We start from the raw sequence: 25,146 nt of genomic DNA, 5'->3' as shown, positions 1-25,146 counted from the left end.
GGAAGTGCTTTAGAGCTGCTTCTTGTCCAACCGCCGAGCTGGTTGTTTGTCGCTGGCTGTCATATAGAATCCACTTTTCGTCACACATCACAGTCCGATCCAGAAATGGCCTGTTGTTGCTGCGAAGAATACAAGAAGACACTTCAAAATGACGATTTTTTTTTTCAGTAAGCTCATGAGGCACCCTCTGATTAATTGTGCTTTTTTACCTTTCTAATTTGCTTCAATGCTGAACGACCATAGCGTGGCTGACGTTGAGTTCTTCAGCAACTTCTCTGGTAGTTGTAAGAGGATCAGCTTCGATGATCCTCCCAATTGGTCACTGTCAACTTCTGATGGCTGGCCGCTACGATCATCTTCAAGGCTCTCATCTCCTTTCCAAAACTTTGCAAAACCATGACTGCACTGTACGTTCGTTAGCTGTTCCTGGGTCAAGCGCATTACTCGTCTTACAAGCTGTCTCTGCTGCTTTACAACCCATTTTGAACTCAAATAAGAATATAGCTCAAATTTGCTTTTTGCCTAACATTATTTCCATAGTCTAATGTAAATATAAAATAAACAGCAAGTAATAAATCATTATCAAAAAACATAAATGAGAAATGCACATTAAAATGATGTATAACATAATTACATTAAGAATGTATCCCAAAATCAAATGGCAAATTTCAACAATGCAAAATCCACAGTTACATTTGCACTAACGTAATATTATTATTTTGACCTCACCACACAGTGTATGGAATCTTAGTTTCCCAACCAAGGATCAAACCTGGGCCCATGACTAGAGCACCAAGTCCTAACTACTGGACTGCCCAGTTAAACTTATTGTGATAACGATTTCATGATTTATGTGAGTTGAATCATTATACTGTACACGTAAAATTTATACAGTGCTGTATGCCAATTACATATCAATAAAACTGGAGAGGAAAAAAAGGGAAAAATAAAATTCAAATAATTAAAACTCATAATCAGATAAAAAGAAGCAAGCTAATGAACAAGAGATCTAAATAACTGTCAAAACTGGGAAATTTGTTTTCCCAATAGAATAAAGTTCTGGTCCCCTGTACCTCAGAAGCTGTGTATAAAGGCTATTGGTTTAAACAAATACTATACTATCCTTGTGAAACCAGTATTTTCAATTTTAAGGGTAAGTATCTGAAAACAGGGGGCTTTCCTGGTGGCTCAGCAGTAAAGACTCTGTCTGCCAATGCAGGAGTCACAGGTTCAATTCCTGGGTCAGGAAGATCCCCTGGAGAAGGAAATGGCAACCCACTCCAGTATTCTTGCCTGGGAAATCCCATGGACAGAGGAGCCTGACTGGCTACAGTCCATGGGGTCGCAAAAGAGCTGGACATGACTAAGCAACTAAACAACGACAATCTAATAACATGATATTCAGATTAAGAATCTTGAGACATTTCAAGTTACATATGGAGACTAAAGAAATCAAACACCAGTCTTCTATTTTTATTTACAGATTATTTTATTGGAAAAAGGAAAGCAATGACAAATCACTCTACTGCAAAATCAGTGCTGTATTAGATAAATGTAATTCCAAGTTTTAAAAAATCTGATTAATTCAAAGCAGGAATAAACATCAAGCCATGATGGTGCTGAAGTTATTTTCAAAAGACAGCAATGTGTTCTTCCTCATGGGAACTTAGAAAAATTTAAATTTCTCAGTAAATTATCTTTATCTTTTCTTCTTATATAATTACAGTGATATTTTTATAAAATAGGCCATGAGATGATACGTAAACATTAATGTCACTAAGACTTTTTCTTGTCAAATAAAATCGTATTTCTGCTAGCAACTTTCATTCTAGTCATTTTAAGTGAATAATCAGCTGTCAAAAGCAAATACATGTTTTTTTAAATGACTGTTAAGCCCTTACCTTCATTCACCCACAGGAAAGTAGGATTAAAAGCCATTATTACATCATTTGCGATAGAAATCTGGATTATCATTTTGCGGACACAAACTTGCATTTGCACGTCTAGTGCAGGAGACTCTTCCATCCAGCGGTCAGTGGGTACAGGTGTGAACACGGGCTTTGCTTCACAGGCGGACGGCAAGGTGGTGCAGGACAAGGGCCCCCGGCCCTCAGAGATTAGCTTTCTCCCTTGCAGACAAGTGAGACCCATGCTGCACATAGGTGTGAACTGTGTTCTGTTTCAAAAGGGCAAGACCAGCAGGTTAGTTAGCTCACTCGGGCAGAGACTCAGCACTTTTTTGCTTTCATCTGTGCTCAAATGAAAGTAAGAATGCAGAGTTTGTCCACCTCAGATGGTCTTATAAACACATGCGCTGAGTCGCTTCAGTTGTGTCCCAACTCTTTGAGACCCTATGGACTATAGCCCCTGCGGAGGAGGAGATGACAACCTACTCCAGTATCCTTGCCTGGAGAATCCCATGGACAGAGGAGCCTGGTGGGGTTGCAAAGAATTGGACATCACACACACACACATACACACACGACGTCACATACACACACACGACATCACACACACACACAATGTCACACACACATGTCACATACACACACATCTCTCACACACACACGTCACATACACACACACACACACACGACATCAGATACACACACACGACGTGTCACACACACACAACAGTCTTATATGGCGCAGACACACACACACACACACACCCACCCTCCCAGAGTCTTTTATGGCCCAGGGCTTAAATGAAGAGGTTGCGCTTTCTGGGTGAGTTCTTTATATCTCAACTGAGATTGTGAACAGCTGCTTGAGAAACTGAATAGTTGTCCCTGAGGAGAATCACTGTAAGAGAAAACCCACTGTGCCTATCCATGACACACATCCTCTGCCACAGCTGGGCTGCTGTGGGCTCACCTTAGGTTTCTCCTCATTGTATTTGTCCAAAAGAGCCTGGATGCGGGAGCCATATTCAGGATGGACATCACTGAAGTTCTTAACCTGAAACCAAATGAAGAGCATGGAGCATCACCCTAGCCCCCTCCCACGCCAGTCCCTCGTGTCTGCTCCACAGGATTCACTCCAGAGGGGAGGAGGGACACGTCCACAGGGGGCAGAGCCACACAGCATTTAACAACAGGCAGTAGGACTCAGGTCCTGATGAATACTGGCTGAGCAACCCTGGATAAGTCATTCACCTGAGCTTCAATACCCACTCCTCATGGAATAGGTGGGACAATCAAATCTCCCTCGTAGAGTTCAATATCCACTCCCGTAAAAACAAATGAGTCGATTAAATCAACCCTGCAGAGTATTGTGAGAAAAGGCATTAGGAGGTGAGCTCCACTTAGAGCAGGTAAAGAGCTGACCTCGGAGGAATGCAACAAGTTACAGTGATTTGTATTAGGAAACGGGCCCCGACACTGCCTGAATTTACAGTTAGCCGTATACACCATGGGTGAAATAGATAGCTGGTGGGAAGCTACTGTCCAGCACGGGGAGCTCAGCTCAGTGGTGACCTAGACGGGTAGGATGGGGCGGGGGTTGGGTTCAGGGGCCCAAGAAGGAGGGGATATATGTATACATATCCCTGATGTGCTTTGTTGTACAGCAGAAAGTAACACAACGTTGTAGAGCAATTACACGCCAATTAAAAAATAAAGTGAGGTGTACAAACACTGGCCTGTGCTGGGCAACTCTGCACACGTTGAGAAGGAATTCCTGACCAGGGGCTGATCCCCAGCAGACAGCAAGAGGTAGGACATCAAGAACCCCCAGAAGCCAGGCAGCTTTAGTGTACATAAGAGGAGAAGGCCAAGAGTTTGAGCCCAATTCTCTGCTTACAAACAGTCTTACTCATTCTGCTAAGGAAGATGAGAAAAAACCCGCCCCACCTCTCTCACAGAGCAACAGTCAGGCTCTCTGCCTGAGTGAAACAGCAAGAAGTACTAGCGTCCAGGGAATCAAAGGGTTATCTTTTATATACACACTCATCAAACAGGGTTTATAGAGCTCTGCCTGCAGAGAAAGCGCCCAGCCTACAAGGTCCTTATCTCCAGACCTTAGAACATACTCCAGACAGCTGCCCGTATGAACAGAGAGGCAGCAGCCAAAAGATAAGAGAAGGGCAGCGGTTCCTAAATTTATGAGAGGCTGACCCTGGGGCAGCCAGGAAACCAACAGTGAGCAAACAGCACAACAAGCGACCGTCAGAAATGCCCTGGGACACCTTTGCTCAAAAGGTCAGCCTGAGCTTTGGAAGCAGCTCAGTTTTTACCCCAGAAAACAGCATATTTCTTGTTGCTTCTGAAGGCAGGTTGGGTATCATAACATCGAACAGTCAGGCAGACTTCAAACCACAAAGACATAATCTATATTTCTTATCATCTAAAGTCTAAGCAAAATTGTGGCAGGACGCACATTTTGATACTGGATATTACTCTCTTAACATGGATCTTGTCTACAGTCAGATTGAATAGCATTAGGAGACGATTTGCCCTAAACTAAATTATTACACACTGGACAAAGAGTAAAGGATTGATGGATATAGTGCATCTACTGGAGGTAAGCCATAGAAAGAAAGGAATCAGCGGTTGATTGGGGATTCATACTAATTTTTTTTTTAAGTTTGCTTAACTCAAGTAAAATAGAAATGACACTTCTTTTGAAGGTTTTTCTCCCACAGCTGCACTCTCCCTTCCTGCCAGCAGGTGTCACTGTTCGGCTTACAAAGTATCACTCACCGCTTTCTTCTGGATAAAAAGCTGTGCGTCTTTCAGATGGCCTGCAATGTTCTCACACAGGCGTTTCCTCTGCTCCTCATTCAGCACTTTCAAATAGAAATCCCGCACCTGCTCATTGAAAACAGGGCGAGGAATCAGATAACTATTTTATCACGAACAAAACTGATCCAAACCCCACTTTTGAAATGAAGACACAAGATTTCTCATTGCTGTAAGAAAGAAAAAAGGCTTTGCAATTTAAGAATAATTTAAAACTATAGATGAAACTGTCACATGTTGAGTTCTTCACTTTTTAAGTCAAGCAGGAAGATAACAGGGGACTTCACTGGCCGTCCAGTGATTAAGACTCCACGCTTCCAATGTGGGAGGCACGGGTTCAATCCCTGGTCGGGGAACTGAGAGCCCACATACCGCGGGGGCATAGGCAAAAAAAAAAAAGGAAGATAATAGCTCATGACTTCTTTTTAATAATGTGTTTTGTGGTCACTGCTTATAAATCTCTTATAAATAAAAGGCAGTGTGGCCTACAATTAAAAATGCCACCACACCTTATTACTGACAAGTGCAGAACGTGCTGTCATCAAATGCAAGCTTAGCACAAGACAACCTTTGTTCAGTTCACCCAGAACCAGAGAGGACGCACCCTAGCTCATTAATTAGGTTCTTAGCTACTCGGAAGCCAAGATTTCTTAGAGAAGACAGATGTTAATAGTGGTATTTTACTTACAGTACTGAGTTTACTTCTAAAATGAATATCAAAAGGTTAAAATTAAAAGTAAGGACATAGTAAGCAAAGTAATACATATATGAGTTCTAACAGCCTCTGCTTATTTCTGAAATCAACCATTTCTCAGTTATCGCTCTGACTCTATTCAACATTTCATCCATTCATTGAGCAAATATTTATTACTCACATACCTATAATGCACCCAGACACTATCCTATATACTGTTCTGCTGCTGCTGCTAAGTCGCTTCAGTCATGTCCGACTCTGCAACTCCATTGACGGCAGCCCACCAGGCACCCCCATCCCTGGGATTCTCCAGGCTAGAACACTGGAGTGGGTTGCCATTGCCTTCTCCAATGCATGAAAGTGAAAAGTGAAAGTGAAGTCGCTCAGTTGTAAAACATCAAATTACCCAAAGTAGCAAATTTATAAAATACCAAAACTTTACAGTTTTTATAAGTTACCAAATATCAGAATATAATACTACTTTTAAAATTTGAGCAAACTATAAATCTGATATTAAAGTTTAAAAATCTTTAGACTTTTAGGTATTAACATAATCCAGTCAAAGTACTGCATGGGAGAAGATCTATATAGACAGTTCTTTAAAGAAGATGTACAGATGGCCAACGGACACGAAAAAAATGCTGAACGCTGCTAATTATTAGAGAAATACAAATCAAAAATACAATGAGGTATCACCCCACTCCAGTCTGAATGGTTATATCATAAACTCTAGTGGCTCAGACAGTAAAGAATCTGCCTGCAACATAGGAGACCTGGGTTTGATCCCTGGGCCAAGAGGAGCCCCTGGAGTAGCAAATGGCAACCCACTCCAGTATTCCTGCCTCGAGAATCCCATGGACAAAGGAGCCTGGTGGGCTGCAGCCCATGGGGTAGCAGAGTCAGACACGACTGAGCGACTAAGCACAGCACATGCCTGGCTAACAGTCACCAATCATACACAGCTCGGCAGCTCACTACAGGAGGGCATGGACTCCACACATGGGACAGCTGTTCCATTGCATAACCAGATGAGGATGCTGAGCTAATCTACCCACTCCAACACGTTAAGCACAGACCTTTAAGAGCAGGACCAAATTCCTATTAACGAAAAAGTGATATTTTTAATAGTCTATACAAAGTGAGAGAGTAACTTTTTCCTTCTTTTTAAGTGTAATATGTCTGCAGTAAGGGTACCGAATGTAAGTGTGAAGTCCACTGTGATTTTTCAGGGGCCACTGATGTGTCACACTACCCAGATCAAGGGAAAACATGACTCACATCTCAGAAATGCCCCTACCATACCCCTCCTCCCTGTCCCCTTTCTCAAACTGACCCCTCAATTGTTTTTACTTCTATTATTATAAATGTCTTTCTTTACTTCTCTTGGAAATGTACACAAATGGAATCACGTGGTCTATATTCTCGTTCTATTGTTCAATTTCATGTTTGTAAGATTCATCTGTGTTCCTGCTTGTTGGAATACTTCATTAGTTTTCATTGCTGTACACTGTGGGAATATACCACGGTTTATTTATCCAAGCTTTCGTTGATGAACACTTGGATGATATGAAGAAACTGTTGTACCTGTCTTCTGCTGCTCATATGTACACATTGCTATTCGGAATCTATGCTTAAGAGTGCACTTAGTAGGTCAAAAGGCAAGTACATGCTTGGCTTCAGTGGGTACTGACAACCAGGTTCCAGAACACCTGAACCAATTTACACTTATGTGAGAGCTGTTTCTCATTTTACAAATACTTGGTATGCAGTCTTTTTAAGTCTCGTCATTCTTGTGCATCTGTAGTAATGCCTCTTTTTAGTTTTATTTTGTATATTCCTGATGACTAGTGAAATAAATGACCTTTCCATATGTTTTCCAGTCATTCGGATACTTCTTTTATGAAGTGCCTATTCAAGTCTTTTGCCCATTTTTTTCATATTCATTTGTCTTTTTCTTATTGCTGTGTGGGAGTTCTTTATATGTACTGTATGTGTGTTTGTTATTTAGAGGAAAGCAAACTGCAGCTTGCGTTCTCAGTCTCTACATGGTTTCTCATAATGAAGGGGAGTTTTTTCCTCTCTTCATGAGTGAGTCTTGATAACATCTACTGCTCTGTCTGCCAGTTCAGTAATCCTTTCTTCAGTTATGTTTAATCACCTTTTTAAACTCATTTACTAAATGCTTGACTTTAGTTGTTCATTTTCCAGCTCAGTATGTCCATTCAATTTTTTAAATTTTCTTTTATTTTATTGGCCACACTGCACAGCTTGAGGGATCTTAGTTCCCCAACCAGGGATCGAATCTACACCCTCTGCAGCAGAAATGCAGTCTTAACTACTAGACTGCTAGGGATGTTCTCTCAATTCTTTTTTTATAGATTAAAGTTCTCAATAATGCTCCATGTTGTCATCTCTTTTCTATTTTCCTAAAAATATTATTTGCAGTCCGCACAGAGTCGGACACGACTGAAGCGACTTAGCAGCAGTAAAAAACATTGTATCTGACAATTTCACTGTCTGGATCTCCAGTAGGTTTGCTTCTATTGCCAATTTTGTTTTGTTTTTTCCTCCCTCTTGATTTTTCAGATATAAGGTCTTAAGTGTTGGGTATGCCTGATAATTTAGTACTGAATGCTGGATATTTGCATATGAAAAAAAAGAGATAATCTGAGACTCTATTTTCAACTCCATCTAATATGGGAACTGAGTTATGAATAAAGATGTTGTCCCTGAATTCAATTTGAGACATATTAGACACTTTAAACTTTAAACGGAGAAGGCAATGGCACCCCACTCCAGTACTCTTGCCTGGAGAATCCCATGGACGGAGGTACCTGGTGGGCTGCAGTCCATGGGGTCACTAAGAGTCAGATACGACTGAGCGACTTCACTTTCACTTTTCCTTTCATGCATTGGAGAAGGAAATGGCACCCCACTCCAGTGTTCTTGCCTGGAGAATCCCAGGGACGGGGGAGCCTGGTGGGCTGCCGTCTATGGGGTCGCACAGAGTCGGACACGACTGAAGCGACTTAGCAGCAGCAGCAGCAGACACTTTAAAAGGGGAACATATGCAGACATTGAGAAGAATGACCAAGCGACTCTCACAGAAGACAAAGGAGCCATTACCTGAGTGACGTTGTCATCGCTGGCACTGTTGAAGCGCTGTACATCCCCAGAAAAGCGGGTCCTATGTTCCAGGGCAGAAGGCTGATGCTCAGGAGCACTAAAGCTATTGGGGTAGTAATTCGGAGCCCCACCTTTAAAGAAAAACCACATACATTCACTTGGGGAGATGAAAAATGAAATAAGTCTACAAAATAAAAAATAAATTCAAGTGACAATTATATATGTATGTGTGTGTGTGTGCACACACACATGTGTGCACATGCCATGCACACATTATTTTTAACTCCCCACATTTAGCTATAAACACACCCAGATTCTTAGAGAATACTGTCATCTGCTCACATGTCCGTCTGCCTCTGCATCTTACAGAAGAGATCTCAAGTTCCCTTTGAACACTCAGATGGTCCCATCTCTACAGTCTTCTGATGCTTACCAGGACAAATATATTTATATAAGTTTGGTTTGGCCCCCATAGAAGATGACACCCAAAGACACATTTCAAATTGGAGGGTTTCAAGTGGGCCTGGGTGCAGTTCAGACATGCAATCATGGGATTCCTGGGAGCTCAGAGTTCCAGCCCTGCTCTTTCAGTCACCAGGCACACGGACTGAGCCCCCAGACACTCACTGACTGCTGCAGGGTGATGCAGTGGTCAGTGCTGGATCCGGAATCTGGAAGTTCTGACTTTTCCATTCCAGCACATATGAGAGTCCCATCACGGGACTCTACTTCACTATTTCTTAAAGGTGTTTAAGATGCTTGGGGTTTCTTTCCTTTATTGACTACGACTTTATTTAATTCTATTGGGCTGGCCAAAAAAGTTCGTTTGGGTTCTCCATAACATCTTACGAACTTTTTGGCCAACCAACCCAACAGCTGCACTTTTGCTTCTCTCTACAGATATATTTTTAAAATATTTTTTTAACTTTGATATTTCTAATATGTCACCACTGATTTCTCTGGACTTAGGAAAAATAATGACAAATACAATCAAAACATGTATTAAGACTTCCTCAAATAAATTTTGAGGCTTTTTTTTCCCTTTTGGCATGTTTATTTTCCCAACTATACTCTGCTTCAGCTGATGTAAACAGAAGCTTGTGTTATCTGAGTACACGCTGCCTAAACAGAAAGGATGGCTTGAAAAAACATAGCAAGTGGTTTGAACAAACCAGTCTGGGTTTAGAATTTTACCCAGGTCCCTGCTGGAACAGACAATCCTGGGTGGATACATCACATTGACAAAGGAACCAAAAGCTTGTAGGAAGACAGGGGTACCATACTCCCATGAAGTCCAGTTACCAGCCCAAGAAATTCATTCCAGGTCAGCCACGTCCATGTGAAAAGCAACGTTCTCCAATAACGAGCCATCACAGTGATTTTCTGTACTAAGAATTAGTTCTTTGAAACGTGCCAGTTTGAGTAACTTTAAAATTTTATTTCCAAATAAGCTCTGACCTTTACTCAAAGTCGGAGTTGTCCTCAAGTCACTGACTACTGGGGAAGATTAAGCTTTTTCATCGAACTGCAAGGGAACAGGTCAAACTTTCTACTTTTAAAATTAGGCAAAAGGGGTGTCAAAGTAGTTTTTTCACACATATGCCACTATGATAGTAAACAAGAATGGTAAACACAAAGCAATTACTTATTAATGACATCCCAAAATGTATATGAACCACTTTAATACGGCCGGGCTTCCCTGACCGCTCAGTCGGTAAAGAATCTGCCTGCAATGCAGGAGACTCCAGTTTAATTCCTGGGTCGGGAAGATCCACTGGAAAAGGGATAGGCAACCCATTCCGGTATTCTCGGGCTTCCCTCGTGATTCAGCTGGTAAAGAATCCACCTGCAACGCGGGAGACCTGGGTTCGATCCCTGGGTTGGGAAGATTCCCCCGGAGAAGGGAAAAGCTACCCACTCCAGTATTCTGGCCTGGAAAATTCCATGGACTGCATAGTCCACGGGGATGCAAAGAATCGGACACGACTATGCAACTTTCACTTAATACAGTCAGTCTCAACAACAAAAGAATCAAGGAATATTAATGAAAAACAATAACTTTAGGATAAAAACACAGAAGACAGATAGAGGAGTACCGATTACTTTGGGCAATTATACACCAACACGTCAAGCCTCAGAGAGCAAAAATACTGCAACCACCCAACACACTCAGTTAGTGAGCATATTAACTTGTTGAATACTTGGAAAAGGCTTAAAGATAATAATCGTAACAAGATGCAAGGCACAAAATTATATATGGATAAGCTAATCTTAAATGTGTAACAAATATTCACAGAAGAGACTGGCAAGAAATACAGCAAAATCAATGTCAGTAATAAAATTAATTAATTTAAAAAAAAAAAAAACCTGCTCCCTAAGTTGGATGATATCCTGCAGCAGCCAGGGTGAAAGATCTTTCTCCCTGCCTTTCACTGTGAGATGGACAGAAAGTAAAATCTGAGGTGGGAACTCTCAATAAAACATATAAAATAAATAAAAGTAAGAAGAGTCTTCAGGCAGCTGAGACCTTCATTGCTGGGCAAGAAATACATGGTGGACACAAGCAGCCATATGGGGCTTCCACAGAGTTGGAGGTCGCTAGGGCAGCCTGAAAACCCCTGGGCTGATGGGGCACCCCAACCCCTGCCCAGCAGTGCCCCCCAGCACCCTCGGAGCGAGCCACCTTCTGAGGCTTACCCTGATTGTCCATCATGCACATGGGGCCATCGCGCTGGTAGTTGGCCACTCGAGCACGGTAGGGACAGTTCACAGGTATCTGGAGATAGTTGGGTCCCAGGCGGTGGCGGTGAGTGTCAGGATAGGCGAAAAGGCGGCCCTGCAGTTATAAAGGGAACAGACGTTGACAATGTGCAAAAAGAGACAGAAGAGAAACAGCCCGTGAACTTCACTGGCAAGCCTCAAACACAGAGCACCACAGAGCCCTGACTGTCTGCCCAGTAAAGACCAGTTTCTTCTCTCTCACCAAATGAGTGCTCCCTAGCTGAACGGTCCTTAATCCTCCACATCGTGCAGCCAAAGAGCCACAAATCTTCACTTCTCTTCTAGATCATAACTCCTTTTTCCCTCAAATAACAAGTTAGTGCCCAGGCTTGAATTATTTCTTATTCCTGGGACTTCCCTGGCAACCCAGGGGTTAAGACTCCAATGAAAGGGAGACAGGTGTGACCCCTGGTTGGGGAACTAGGACCCCACATGGTAAGTGGTGCAGCCAAAATATAAAAAATAAATAAGAAATAAAAATGATTTCTTGTTTCCAAGGACACATTACACTGCAAAACAAACTTGCTAAAACCCAAATAACTGGAGTCTTGAACCAATTCGATTCCTCCCCACTCTCTCACTCCAGGGGAGGGGTCAACCATTTGCTCTTAACAAAAAGATGCAGATTTCTACAAAACCAACTGTACAGGAAATTATTAAAAAAAAACAAACACCTTTTGTGTTGTAGCCTGGTTTATGTCAGATATACTTTGAGCTCTGAGACTTTCTAGATATTAACAAAGTACTACACAAAGAAAGCCATGGTATTGGACGATGGCCCTACGATGACACAAGGCCCTGAATCAAGATTAAACTAAATCACATATTTACCAAGGCAGGAGATTGTGCAATTTCTTTCAATTAGTGTTGAAACAAAAACCTTGATGATTAACTCCATATAAATCTCAGTATCCAATTATTTAAATATTCTCATTAATCAAAGCTCTACTCACAAGCAGTTTTCTTTAATTGACTTTATTATTGGCCTTGAATCTGAAAGAATATTTATGCATGCATGCGTGCTAAGTCACTTCAGTCATGTCTGACTCTTTGCGACCCCATGGACTGTAGCCTACCAGGCTCCTCTGTCCATGGAATTCTCCAGGCAAGAAAACTGGAGTGGGTACCCATTCCTTTCTCCAGGGGATCTTCCTAACTCAGGCCTCGAACCTAGGTCCTCCCGCATTACAAGCAGATTCTTTACCATCTGAGCCACCAGGGAAGCCTGAAAGAATATTCTTGTATCACTAATTCTATGGGCCACCCAAAACACAAATCAAGTTGAATAGGGCAACTGATGTGATTATTTTGTACCAAATCACTCAGGCCAAATGCTTAGTCCAGTCTTGCTGTTCTGTCCATAATCTGCTCTTGGCTGAGTGACTCTACCTCCCATAATCAGAAGTCTAAAGTAATATTCAGGGACTTCCCCAGCCATCTACTGGTTAAGACTTCACCTTCCAATGCAGAGGGTGCAGGTTTGAACCCTTGTCAGAGAGCTAATAAGATCTGATCTGCCTCTCGACCAAAAACACCAAAACATAACGCAGAAGCAATACTGTAACAAATTCAATAAAGACTTTAAAAATGGTCCACATCAAAAAAAATCTTCAAAAATATTAAAAATAAAGTAATATTCAGATGACCAGCCATGCAACCATGAACAAAAGCACCTAGGGTTTGGATGCTGGTTGCCTCCTTCTGCCCAAAATGGACTAAGCTGTGCTCTAACTATACCAACAGGACAGAAGATAGAGCTGAGCCATCAGCAGCTCCTGCATGTGGCCTCATCATATTGTTCTGGTTTGGGGTCACCTTGTGTTTATAAGGCATCCCCAGCTGCAGGTAGAGACCTTCCAAGTTAAGCCAAGAAATGTATACAGCAAGGCCACACCCTGACCCCAACTTGAATGAAGGCCTTACCCAGGGCCCTGTGCCCAAGCTCCTTGCTGGGCTGGGGTGAAAAAACAGAGCAAAGCTCTCCCACTCCAGGAGTCGACTTCTCCACTCCTGATAAACTGTGACGCATGGGAGGGAAAAAGGGCTGCCCCTGCATCACCAGGCACCCAGGGAACAGTCTCTGGGACTTACATTACACTACTGAGGGCTTTTCACCATGGTCCAGTTTACACTTTGTATCCCAAGGTTTTAAAATTTAAGAATGCGTTGCCTTTCAACATTATTGTTGAAAACACTGTCCATTACCGTACAACTACTACCACCTGGTCATGCGCTAGTTCCTATCAGAGTAATTTCCAAGCCTCCTCACTGGCTCTCCTTTTCCAAGCCTTCCTTCCAACAACGTCACCCTAAATATTTCTGCCAAAAGACTCTTCCTAAGGCCCCATGCAGATTCTATTACTTACCTACTCAAAAAACCTTGGACAATTCCTCAATGCTCATCAAAAGGCTAACCAAGTACAATGGTTCTTCCCTGCTGTATGGCATCCTGTTACAGCAGCCATGGCAGTCTATCAGTAGAGAGGTATTCAACCCACAGCAGTCAAATTAAATTAAAAATTAATATAAATTTATTTCTATAAAAGGTTCAAATGTTCCCAATGTCAAAGCAAAAAAAAATTATTATTTTAAAAAAACAAAGGATACTTAGTTCACCTCCATGGACAGTGACACCTGAACTAGAATTGGACACTTACATAAGAAATAGCCGTCAGTCACTGTGATCTGATCTAGGGTAAAAACTTTAACCTTTGTAGCATGATCATAGTCTAAGAACACAAAACATTGATTTACTCTATAATTATTAAGCCAGTTATTTCCCCATTAATTTCTGATCCAGATAAGAATTTTTCACTCTTTGTACTCTTGAAAAAACATACTGCATAGAGGTGAAAAAATACTGAATGCTTAGGAACATTACCGGGGAAGGCAATGGCACCCCACTCCAGTACTCTCTCCTGGAAAATCCCATGGACAGAGGAGCCTGGTAGGCTGCAGTTCATGGGGTCGCTAAGAGTTGGACATGACGGAGCAATTTCACTTTCACTTTTCCTTTCACGCACTGGAGAAGGAAATGGCAACCCACTCCAGTGTTCTTGCCTGGAGAATCCCAGGGACGGGGAGCCTGGTGGGTTGCCATCTATGGGGTCACATAGAGTAGGACATGACTGAAGCGACTTAGCACCAGCAGCAGCAGGAACATTACCAAAACAAACAGTAAAACCCACTGCCTTTAATCAACAGAAACATAAACTGAGGTTGTAAAAATCATCTCTGGGTCTCTTTACACGTGCCATCATTTTCTCTTTACATGAAAGAGAAAATGAATACAGTTATGCTGATCAAATGTTATAATCAATTAATGGTATTCCCCATCCTTGATTAGAGACTGAAAAAGAATATCCCACAAATACCTAAAGTATTTCTACTATAACTTCTTTTAACTTAAGAGCCTAAATATCCAAGTTACCATATTGAGGGACTCACTATGAAATTTGTTTTATCCTGTAACGCTCATTTAAGGATGTTTCATTCAGTCCCACAGGAACTAAAGACCCAGACCAAGGTTTAAGTGATGTCCTAGTTAATTCTTCATATAAAGATCAAGCCAAATTACATTCTGTGTGTGTGTGCACACGCATACATGCAAGGGCACACAGGCTTGTACACACACTCCTGCCTCAGAACCTCTCGATCAACTAGGTTTACCTGAAGCATTTTGTCAGGGCTGGGCTCGATGCCGGGTGGCATGTTGCTTGGGTCAAAAGCCAACTGTTCAACCTCAGCAAAGTAATTAACTGGGTTCCGATTTAAGACCAGTTTACCAACTGGGATAAGAGGGTAGTCATTGTGAGGCCAAACCTAAAAATAATGGCATATTCACAATTACCAGACAACCAACAGAAGGAAATTACGCATAAAAATATCAGCTTTCAAATACAATGAAGCCAACGATAGTAAGTGAAAATAACATTTTTGAACCTAATAAATGGTAAGAATTAAGGTGAGTGCATTGGATGAATCTTTTGCAACAATAAACAGGAGTAAATATTGACATTTTCCCTGGGCAAAAGTACATCAGCTCATCAAAATTTGTTCCCTGCTAATAACAATGTATCAGGCCACCTAGATGAACTCAGTAAAGTTATCAAATAGGAACTGGAAGGGAGATGCTGATGAGCCCTCATTCACAGGCTAGGAAACTCTTAGGTGGCTTCAACGGTTTTGTACACAACTTATAAATGCTTGACTACAAATTTTTTTAAATTAGGTGTGAAGACACTTTAAAAAGAAAACAATTTATTTGTTAACTGACTCACCTTGGTAAGATCAAATGGATTAAATGGAAAAGTTTCTGCCTCACTAAATGTCATGACCTGGATGTATAAAGTCCAGGAGGGGTAGTTGCCTGTGGCGATGGCATTGAAAAGATCGCGGAGGCCGTAGTCAGGATCTTCGTGGGCAAGTCTTGCTGCATCTTCAACAGAAAGGTTTTTGATGCCCTGATCAGTCTACAGGAGAAAACAAAGAAGCTCAAACTGAAACTTATTGGCAAAGTTATCAAACTTCAATCAGTAATTCATTGAGGGATTATGAGTGACACTATCCAAAGACTGGATTTTCCTCGTAACAGTAACTCCCCTCTTCAAATCTGACACAAGTATGAATTTATCAGTAAGAAATTCTATTTGCTTATCCTGATTCTTTTCAATGTCCAGGGAATCTGTCTACACATTTTATATTTAAAATTAGTCTTTCTTTCCCTTTATGGATTCTACATTATTTGAATTTTTAAAATTGCTGACATATAGTTCACTTTCAATTTTTCGCTTATCTAGAAAATGCTACATTACTGTCTTCAGAAAAGCCAAAACAATTTTTGCTATAAAGTGTATATATAACATATAATTTATCATTTTAACCATTTTCAAGTGTTCAAGTCAGTAGATTTCTCTGAGTACATACTGTAAAATGGAGTTGTTGGGTCATATGGTAATTCTATGTTTAATTTCTTGAGGAATTTCAAAACTGTTTTCCAGAGTGGCTACTATTTGAATGTTTATACTCATGCTATTTCCGATCAGAAAAGAAAAATCAAAATATATTTTAAAAGTAAGCAAGTGGTTAATAAAATTAAAGGACTTTCCTCCTTTTTTAGCATGAAGAAATTTTTTAAATACCCCGTCTTATAATATCTCAAATCAACTACTGAGATTGGGCTCAGCTAGTATCCCTCCACCCCAACTCCCTTCCTTTTTTAACTTTTTTTAAAGGAAATCATAGAATCACAGTTTATAGAGCTGAAAAGAAATTTAGTATAGCCACTCAAGCAGTTGACCAACTATGAGCAACCAAAAGTACTGGGTTGGCCATAAAGTTCATTCCAAGTTTTTCCATAAGATGAACCCAACTGAACTTTTTGGTCAACTCAATAGTATTAATATTCTGACTTTCAAACAAGCCATTAAAACCCAAAGACATTAAGTCACTTTCACCTGAGCTCCTATTATCATCCCATCCTGCTCTTCAATAGAGTTCCCACCACTATCTTATTTTGAAAGAGCCCCAATAAGTCAGGCACCACATAAATATTTCCTTCACAAGTCACCTCTAGAAGGCTGGTTGATGTCTAGCACAGAAATCCCAGCTCTCTCTAGCCAGTGGCAAGATTTTTTTCAGCCTGTTAGATCTTCAGAATTAGAATATACAAGTCATCATCTGCAGATCACCCAGTGAATACACTAAATTGTACAATATTATTGCAATCCCTTTCTGATTTTAACTGAAGCCCCTGGGTTTAGAAAGGCATAACCTTAGGTCAGAATAATCCAGACTGATGAGTCTATTAGATCCCACACTACCTCAGAGCCCTTGGCTGAACAGACCCATAAGCATCCCAATCTTTCCAGGGCCACTGGCAGCTGGCACTATTACCCAACTTCACCATGACTAAACTGGAGTTCAGAGAACCTTTAATAACTTACCAAGAGAGAATTATCTAGAAGAGGGAAGATGCGAGTTCAGATCGTTCTAACTGCAAAGCCACGACCACACTAGCTGTCCCAGATATAATCACTTAGTCTTGCTCTAAGTGGCACTACACTTCTTCTTTTGGCAATTACAAGCCGGTGGGTCAACTGTTTCCTGTAACTCTTCCTTGCCAAAGATTATAGATCCAAGTCATAAATATAAACAGGGGTAACAGGTTTCCTGTTTGATACACCCACCCAAGTTGTTCAGATAATGGTTAAAATAGGATAGAAGAAAATAGGTCCCTGGGATATCATTAAGTGGGAGCCTGTATATGTCATGGGTCCCCTTCTGTCTCTGCTTATTTTAGCAGCAGTATTTGGAAACAAGTTCTTAAGCAACCAGAGGTTTTTTAAATAACCTTCTAGAGTTCCCTGGCAATATTACTTATTCCAACCAATGCCAAAGTCAGACTAAAAGAACCCATGAAAACACCTTAATTAAAAGATTCTCAAAATATTCCCCAAAACTAACTGATCTGATCTGATTGTATGAAAGGAAATTAAAAAAAAAAAAATTGGGGGCTGGAGGAGCAGCAGTGGCCAGGCAGCCCAGCATACCTCCCCAGCTCCCACTGCTGCCATGAGGAAGGTCAGCTCAGAAGTTGGGGAGGGGTGGGGAGAATGAGGAGCCCAAGAAGAGATCTGTGAGGCTGTCATCTAAACCTGCTCCTGCAAAAGTGGAAATAAAGCCTCAAAAGGCAGCAGAAAAGGATAAATCTTCAGACAAAAACGTGCCAACAAAAGGCTAAGAGGGAGGAGCAAAAGGAAAACAGGACACAGCGGCTAATCAAGGGACTAAAGATGATTTACCGGCAGAAAACAGAGACACTAAAAAACGAGGAGAGCCCAGCCTCTGATGAAGCAGGAGAGAGAGAAGCCAAGTCTGATTAATATCACACACCTGGTACTTTCAGTGGTCCCTGTCTCCCTGCTTGTACAACCCAGAGGGATGTTATTTAATCAACTATGTGGTAAATCCAAGTTTCTTAGCAGCTTTAGAAAAAGTTTTAAGAAGGAGGGAATCTTCGGACTTCCCTGGTGGTCCAGTAATTAAAAATTCACCTCGCAATGCAGGGGACATGGGTTCAACCCTTGATCAGGGAACTAAGATCCCAAATGTCATGGGGCAACTTAGTCCATCTGCCACAACTCATGGGCCCATGCACCACAACAAAGACCCAGCACGGCCAAAGTAAATAAATATTTAAAAAAAAAAAAAAAAGAAGGAAAGTATCCCACCTCATCCAATTTTTTAAGTGTAAATGCTTTTTTTAAAACAAACAAAAAAAAGATCATTTGCTGGTTGGTTATTTTTTGGTACGACCAGAAAATAGTGGGGTACTAAATATGGTAGGCTTTGATTGTCTTGGGTGTCAGCTTAACAACTCCATAAATGGGGATAGCTTTTCTATCCTATAATACAAAGCATATTACATAGTACTTTGGAGTTAGTTGCACACTTAATGTCTTGAACACTTTAAATCACTTCTCCTATGTTGTTTTTGGTAGAACTGTTCCCTAAATAAATTCCTTGATGTTGGCTCTCCTTGTCAGAATCTTATGCACCCTGTAACACCTTTGGTTGTGGAAGTCCAGTTTTCCTAGTAACTTTGTTAACATGCTATGAATGACTGAAAATTCAAGTAAGTAGTATATATGATATTAAATTGTGAATTAGTGGGACTTATGATATAACAGCATATTAACATTTGAAAATATTGGTACTTGATATCCCGTCAAGGAAAATTTGCCTCCAAATTTTAAGGTAGAAAATCACTGAAACGTTTAGAAAAGAATCACAACTACATGATTTCTTTAGATTTTTGGTACATATGTTACAATTGTGTACAAACTGAAATGTCTGTATATTGATCCTCAAAACAACCAATAAAAATCTCAATTATGAAAAAAGAAACAATTTTTGTTTCCTGAAATTTGTAACTGATTTTTTAATGTGTGGTGTTCATAATATAATCCTTTAAAAAATAGATGGATGAATTTAAAAGTGAGGAGAAATATTTTTGGAAAGATAGCATCAGATGTTGAAAATGAGAATGAGATCGCTATTACAAAGAAGAATGTCCCAATTCTGTCTTAAAGCCCTCCTGGACCCCAAAAGTATCTGTACTCAGAACAGTGTACTCAGGGCTATGAAAGGCAAAGCAAAAACATAACACGTGACTGTTTGCCAACACCTGACTCTAAACTCCAACAAAGAACTCCAGGCTAAACCAGGTAGGAATTTCCTTTTACCTAGCTGGGAGGCTTCTATTATCTCTTTATCTTTGATCTAAAACCTTAGATCTTCCTTCTCCAGGGAAAAAGATATATATCAATATGCACCTGCCAGCACCAGAAATGTTGAGAGCCAGCACAGAATGAGCACTTGCCCAAATATTTATGGCAGAGCTCCCAGGGTCCAGAAAGAAAAAGCTAGACTATTGAGAGCAGCTGTGTGCTATCAGCCACATGAAGAGACCAAAGAGAGACTACTTTGTTCTAACTGGGCAGCCTGAGTGTTTACTCAGGCAGTGGCCAATAAGATAATCACGGTCCTAATCAACCAGATAGATACTTGTCATTCTTGGAGGTGGAGGTAAGGGAAAGGTGGAGAAGGCCAGGCCTTGAGCCTTGCCCAATCCTCAGGAGAAGTGGGTGGTAGGAGCCTTCCACCCCCTTTGCCAAAGGTGACCTGTACCTTATAATGGAATTTGCAATAAACTGCCTCTCCATTTGCATTAACCAGCTTGAAAGTATGCGATCCATATCCATTCATGTGCCTGTGTCCATCTGGAATCCCTCGATCACTGAACAGGAAGGAAACCTAAGGAACAGAAAAATCAAGGGTCAAATTGTTCAGTTTAAATCAAAACATATTTTTAAGACAGTCCTAAGTTTCCAGAAAAATCTCTCAATGACATGGAACATACTAGCCAAGTGCTCACAGAAGGGTTGCCATTTGAAAAAAATATCAAACAGAAGAATTTTAAAGCAGAAAGATTAAGCATAAATCACCAATGTCCTGACTCAAAATTCTATAAAGAAAAGCTAAAACAAATCTGAAAACTAGCCTAACTTGTTCACATTCTAATTTAACAGAAAATTTGTTTGGTACTACTTTCCCTTCATTTCCCTAACACAAAGAGCCTGACTTCCTACAAGAAACTTTCATCCTTAATACTGTTAAATATCAATTGATAATGGTTCTAGTATCATGTAAAGTCCACGAATGGGGAAAGATGAATACAATCGTCATTATAAAACTCTTCAAGGACCAAGAAATCTGAGGAAGGCTCTCCAAAAGAAAGTCAAAAATCAACTCCAATAAAATATCCAAAACTGGAGAAAACTATATGAGGCATAATTAACAATTCCTTATCAGGTGACATAGTGAAAAAAACAGGCATTGCCACCTGATGCAGAGACTCAGGACGCAGGCTCCAGAAGTCCCAGACCATGTCCGGATCCTTCAGGTGTGTTTGAGGGTTTCTCTTCTGACTGTGGATAAAGGACGGAAACTAAATGGAAAAAGAGAGGAAAAAAAAATCCAAAAATTAAGTTAAAGGACTTATGGTGTCTTCAGTTCAGTCGCTCAGTCGTGTCCAACTCTTTGCAACCCCATGAACCACAGCACGCCAAGCCTATGGTGTCTTATACATTGCCTATTGCTAGGTTTACAGATTATCATTTTGAACAATACAATTTTAAAATTTTAAGCTGCAAAACCCTAAAATGAAATTTACCCTCTACACGTTTTTGAGCAGACTGCCTCTTTTTATTCATTTTCCAAGTGTTGTAAGGAAAACTGGATCATTCCCATCAAGTCAGTGAACCCCAAAATGCGAAACTAAGACTAATGATAATTGTTGTAATCTGACCTTATAAAAAGATACTAAATACAGAAAAAAATGTAAGACGCAATCCAGCCAATCCCAATCAATGTTCTCTTCTTTCTGCTTTTCCCAGGGCTTTGCCTCAAATGCCAATCTATACAGAGTATTTGAAATCAATTTAAATCAACAAATATCTGCAGAATGCAAAATAATTCATCACCTACCAATAGAGCATCCCTGATGAAGAAAATGGGGGTGTTATTTCCAACAAGATCCCAATTACCATCTTCTGTGTAAAATTTCACTGCAAAGCCACGAGGGTCACGCACTGTGTCAGCTGAGCCTGATTCTCCAGCTAGAAGATTCAAATGGGGAAAATGAAGCCTCCACTACAGTACTCTGCATCCAGGAAGCCTCAAGTCACAAAAACACTGGGATCTACCCTTCCCAACCTCTGGAAGTATATTAGGTATTTAAGTGCCTGGGTTATTATTTCTACTACCCACCAGCTAATTTAGACTGAAAAAGTAAACAAAGAAATTAGCTGAGAGAAATAAGAAAAGTATATATAATAACAGCTGAAAATATTATCCATTTAACGTAATAAGATAGCTTTGTTCAAACAGGTAATTAAAATTTAAATTAAAATAAGGGACGATAGCTTTGTTCAAACAGGTAATTAAAAATTGAAGTAAAATAAGGGAAGAAAATAATTATGAAGATTAAGGCAGTGAACAAAGAGAATAAGCAAGTTGTCAAAATTATGAGGTTAATATTAAGAAAATGAGTCAAGACAGAAATTTTTATCCTTAATTTCATTTCCTTTTGCATTTCACAGAATTATGAAAATGCACAAACACAGACTCATGCAGAGGCAGAATTAATCAGGCACTGTGGTATGCTGAGATGCAATTTGATAGCTCTACCTCTGACTAGCTCTGTTACATGAGAAAAATCACCCTCTCAGAAACAGAAATAACCCCACCATGCAAAGCATTAATCTATCTACAGATTATAAGCAGGATCAGTACAACACTAACCATGGATGGCACAGAATTAACCCTCAATAAAGGGCAGCTGTTCTCATAGCTGTGGAGTTAAGACTACCACTTCATGTTCCGTTTGAGGCAACCACTCACAGGAAAAACTCTCTCCAAATGTTACAGAGTTGCAGGCGTGAGCTCTGCATAAGCATCATTTCCTAAGACCTCTCAACAAACAGAATTATAAGTAACTTTCTACATGTCTTAAAATATTTTTTCTACTGTAAAATGTTTCTATACTTTGGAGAAGTGCTTGTTTCCTATGGTCTGGTAAGTTTTTTCTGGAAACTAAGCTATAAATGCCTCAGATAAAATACAGGGTTGAGTCAAGCAACACCAGTAATGCAAACAGACCAACTTACCAACAGTGGAGAAGCGAACTGCAATGGGCGTCCTCTTTCCAATATGCTCAAACACCTTCGCCTTGGAGTATTTGGTAATGTCATGTGTGACCTCAAAGTAGCCAAAAGCCCCTAAGGAGAAAGACAGAAATTGGCATCACAAGACTATCACTCAGGTCACCACGCCCGCAACAGGTATCTGGGTGACAAGAGAAACCGGTGATTTAGCACTGGCCTTCTGGGAGCTTCCAATGATGGGAGAAGGGGAGATAACCAAACATAAAATGATGAGAGCAAAATGCAAAGCCCTACGTCACTCAGCGCTAAGCTGAGAGCTACAGAGCTGGAGCCAAAGAGGAGTGGAGCCAGAAGGAACTAGTCAGGGTTACCAGAAGAACAAAGGGTCTGAGAGGCCCTTCAGGTACAAGTAGGATCTAAAAGAGAAAGAACAGGGGAAAGAGGAGGAGAAAACACACGGAAAGGCTGAGCACTTAGGAACCTCGTCACAGAGCCAAACAACAACCTGAACAGCATATCAAAGGCATGACGGAAAAGCCTCACAAAAAAAGCTGGAGAAGACAGAACAGGAAATAAAGACATTGGGAAGTCCAATACTTTGGCCACCTCCTGCGAAGAGTCGACTCACTGGAAAAGACCCTGATGCTGGGGGGGATTGGGGGCAGGAGTAGAAGGGGACAACAGAGGATGAGATGGCTGGATGACATCACCAACTTGATGCACATGAGTTTGGGTGAACTCCGGGAGTTGGCAATGGACAAGGAGGCCTGGCGTGCTGTGATTTATGGGGTCGCAAAGAGTCGGATACGACTGAGCGACTGAACTGAACTGAAATGAAATGGGAGTCCAACAAAACTTCTTCCTTTCTATCAAGCTTTCTTTTTCCTATTGAGTTGTTTGGTTTTTTTTAAGATTCACAATATTTAAGTAATTTATTTATTTATTAGCTGTGCCACGCAGTCTGTGAGGTCTTGGCTCCCCAACCAGGGACGGAACCCAGACCTCCTGCCTTGGAAGCTTGGAGTCCTAACTACTGGACTGCAAGGGAAGTCCCTCCTTTTGAGTTTTTAGCTTTCTTTTAAATACCATCTACATCTTTTCTGTAATAAAAGCAAGATAAAAGTTTTACAGAAGTTTTGGACAAAAAGGAAAAATCACTACAAAAATCACTACAGCACATTTACAGCACATTTACACAACTGACATTTACAGCACATTGACTTTGCACAGTTAATTCCAGTATTTATCCAGTTAAGTGCACTATCTTAATCCAGTTATAATTACAGTATGTCTATGTCTGTATTTCCATATTTTTCACTCTTTACTAAGATGCATAATGGAATAAAAGGAAGATTACTTTTATTTTTAGCAAAATAAAGTATTTTACATGGAAGGTTCAATCCAGGGAAATAACCATCATTTACTTACTGACTCCTCTATTGATGGGCATTTTTGCCTTTCTCCAAGGAATGGAAATTTGGCACTTCTGTTAAAGGAACTCTGATCCTTTGAGAAGTAATTCTTAACCCAGGTGTTATGAAACAGTCCTTTCCCAGCAAATGAACACAACTCTCACCTGCTCCTTTGGCGTGCACAACTCTCTCAGGAATTCTCTCCCGGTCAAAGTGAGCCATTTCATCAGTGAAAACCACATCCTGGACGAGAAGGGGCCCTCGGGACCCCACCGTCAGAACATTGAGTTTGTCTCCTACTGGATTACCGGCTCCAGTGGTTAGGACATCAGGTTTCTAAGTGAACAGGAGAGGAAAGGAGTACAAGAGAGTCAATTCCATCACACCCTCAATTTCCACTGTCACAGGGCACGTCATTTTGCATTTTTACATCTGCTACTCAAACTCTTTTTAAATTTCCTGTGTGAAAAGTACTGAAATGTTACAAAATATGCAGTTGCCTGAAATTTATAATTGGGTCGCAGAAATCCTAAGAAATGCCAAGCAGGACGATACCTAGATAACTCACCAACCTGCTCCCCCTCTGTTCTAGGTACAGCCACCAGGCTCCACACAGGAAACCTCAGGTAGAAATTCCCCTAAAAGGGATTATATATCATATGCGTTTAACACTGAATGTCCAAACTCATGAGAGATGGTCCCCAGGGAAGCTATGCCTCCACATGCTTTACACAGATTTTCCAAATACTTCCTGACCACCAGACACGTCAAGGCGAATCACCCTGTACAGTGCAGTATGCTTCTCTCAAGCAGTAGGTACCAGCCATCTGCAGCATCTCTTCTCAATTCCAAAAGAAGTTACCGGCTTTTGTCATCACCGAAAATAAAGTTACTGGTAAGATGGATTACAGTATTAATTTTCTAAAGATGCCAAATGTCTATGAGATGAGATAGGTTGTTTTACTGTAATTAAAAATTAGATCCACCCATTTTTCCCATTTCTGTTATATCAGGAGCCCTTCAGCTGCCTCTTCTCTAGGATGGGAGCAGCATTTTTAAGTCTCATGTGATCCCGGGCAGCTTCATCTTGCTCTCTGGCCACATTCTGCTTTTGACAGCAGCCAACTGCCTCTCCCATGACCCTCCCCAGCCCTCCCCTGGCT

The 25,146-nt window shown here is 40.8% G+C and overlaps 1 protein-coding gene across 1 annotated transcript in view; it reads right to left on the bottom strand.

Moving 5' to 3' along the window:
• Positions 1 to 1,465: 1,465 nt before the first annotated feature.
• CAT (catalase) overlaps positions 1,466 to 25,146 on the bottom strand; it is a 36,147-nt gene continuing 12,466 nt past the window's right edge. Inside the window, exons 2-13 of the mRNA XM_040258989.1 lie at positions 24,148 to 24,319; positions 22,575 to 22,685; positions 21,394 to 21,524; positions 20,750 to 20,854; positions 20,035 to 20,160; positions 15,624 to 15,815; positions 15,013 to 15,165; positions 11,260 to 11,398; positions 8,563 to 8,693; positions 4,704 to 4,811; positions 2,878 to 2,961; positions 1,466 to 2,176 (exon numbers count right to left, since the gene is read on the bottom strand). Coding sequence (XP_040114923.1) covers positions 2,111 to 2,176; positions 2,878 to 2,961; positions 4,704 to 4,811; positions 8,563 to 8,693; positions 11,260 to 11,398; positions 15,013 to 15,165; positions 15,624 to 15,815; positions 20,035 to 20,160; positions 20,750 to 20,854; positions 21,394 to 21,524; positions 22,575 to 22,685; positions 24,148 to 24,319 — 1,518 coding nt within the window. The 3' untranslated portion in view covers positions 1,466 to 2,110. The remainder of the gene's footprint in view (positions 2,177 to 2,877; positions 2,962 to 4,703; positions 4,812 to 8,562; positions 8,694 to 11,259; positions 11,399 to 15,012; positions 15,166 to 15,623; positions 15,816 to 20,034; positions 20,161 to 20,749; positions 20,855 to 21,393; positions 21,525 to 22,574; positions 22,686 to 24,147; positions 24,320 to 25,146) is intronic.

Source organism: Oryx dammah, unplaced genomic scaffold (genome assembly GCF_014754425.2).
Source record: "Oryx dammah isolate SB20612 unplaced genomic scaffold, SCBI_Odam_1.1 HiC_scaffold_17, whole genome shotgun sequence".
In the NCBI taxonomy this organism is placed as follows: Eukaryota; Metazoa; Chordata; class Mammalia; order Artiodactyla; family Bovidae; genus Oryx; species Oryx dammah.
This window is presented reverse-complemented; position numbering and strand designations above follow the sequence as displayed.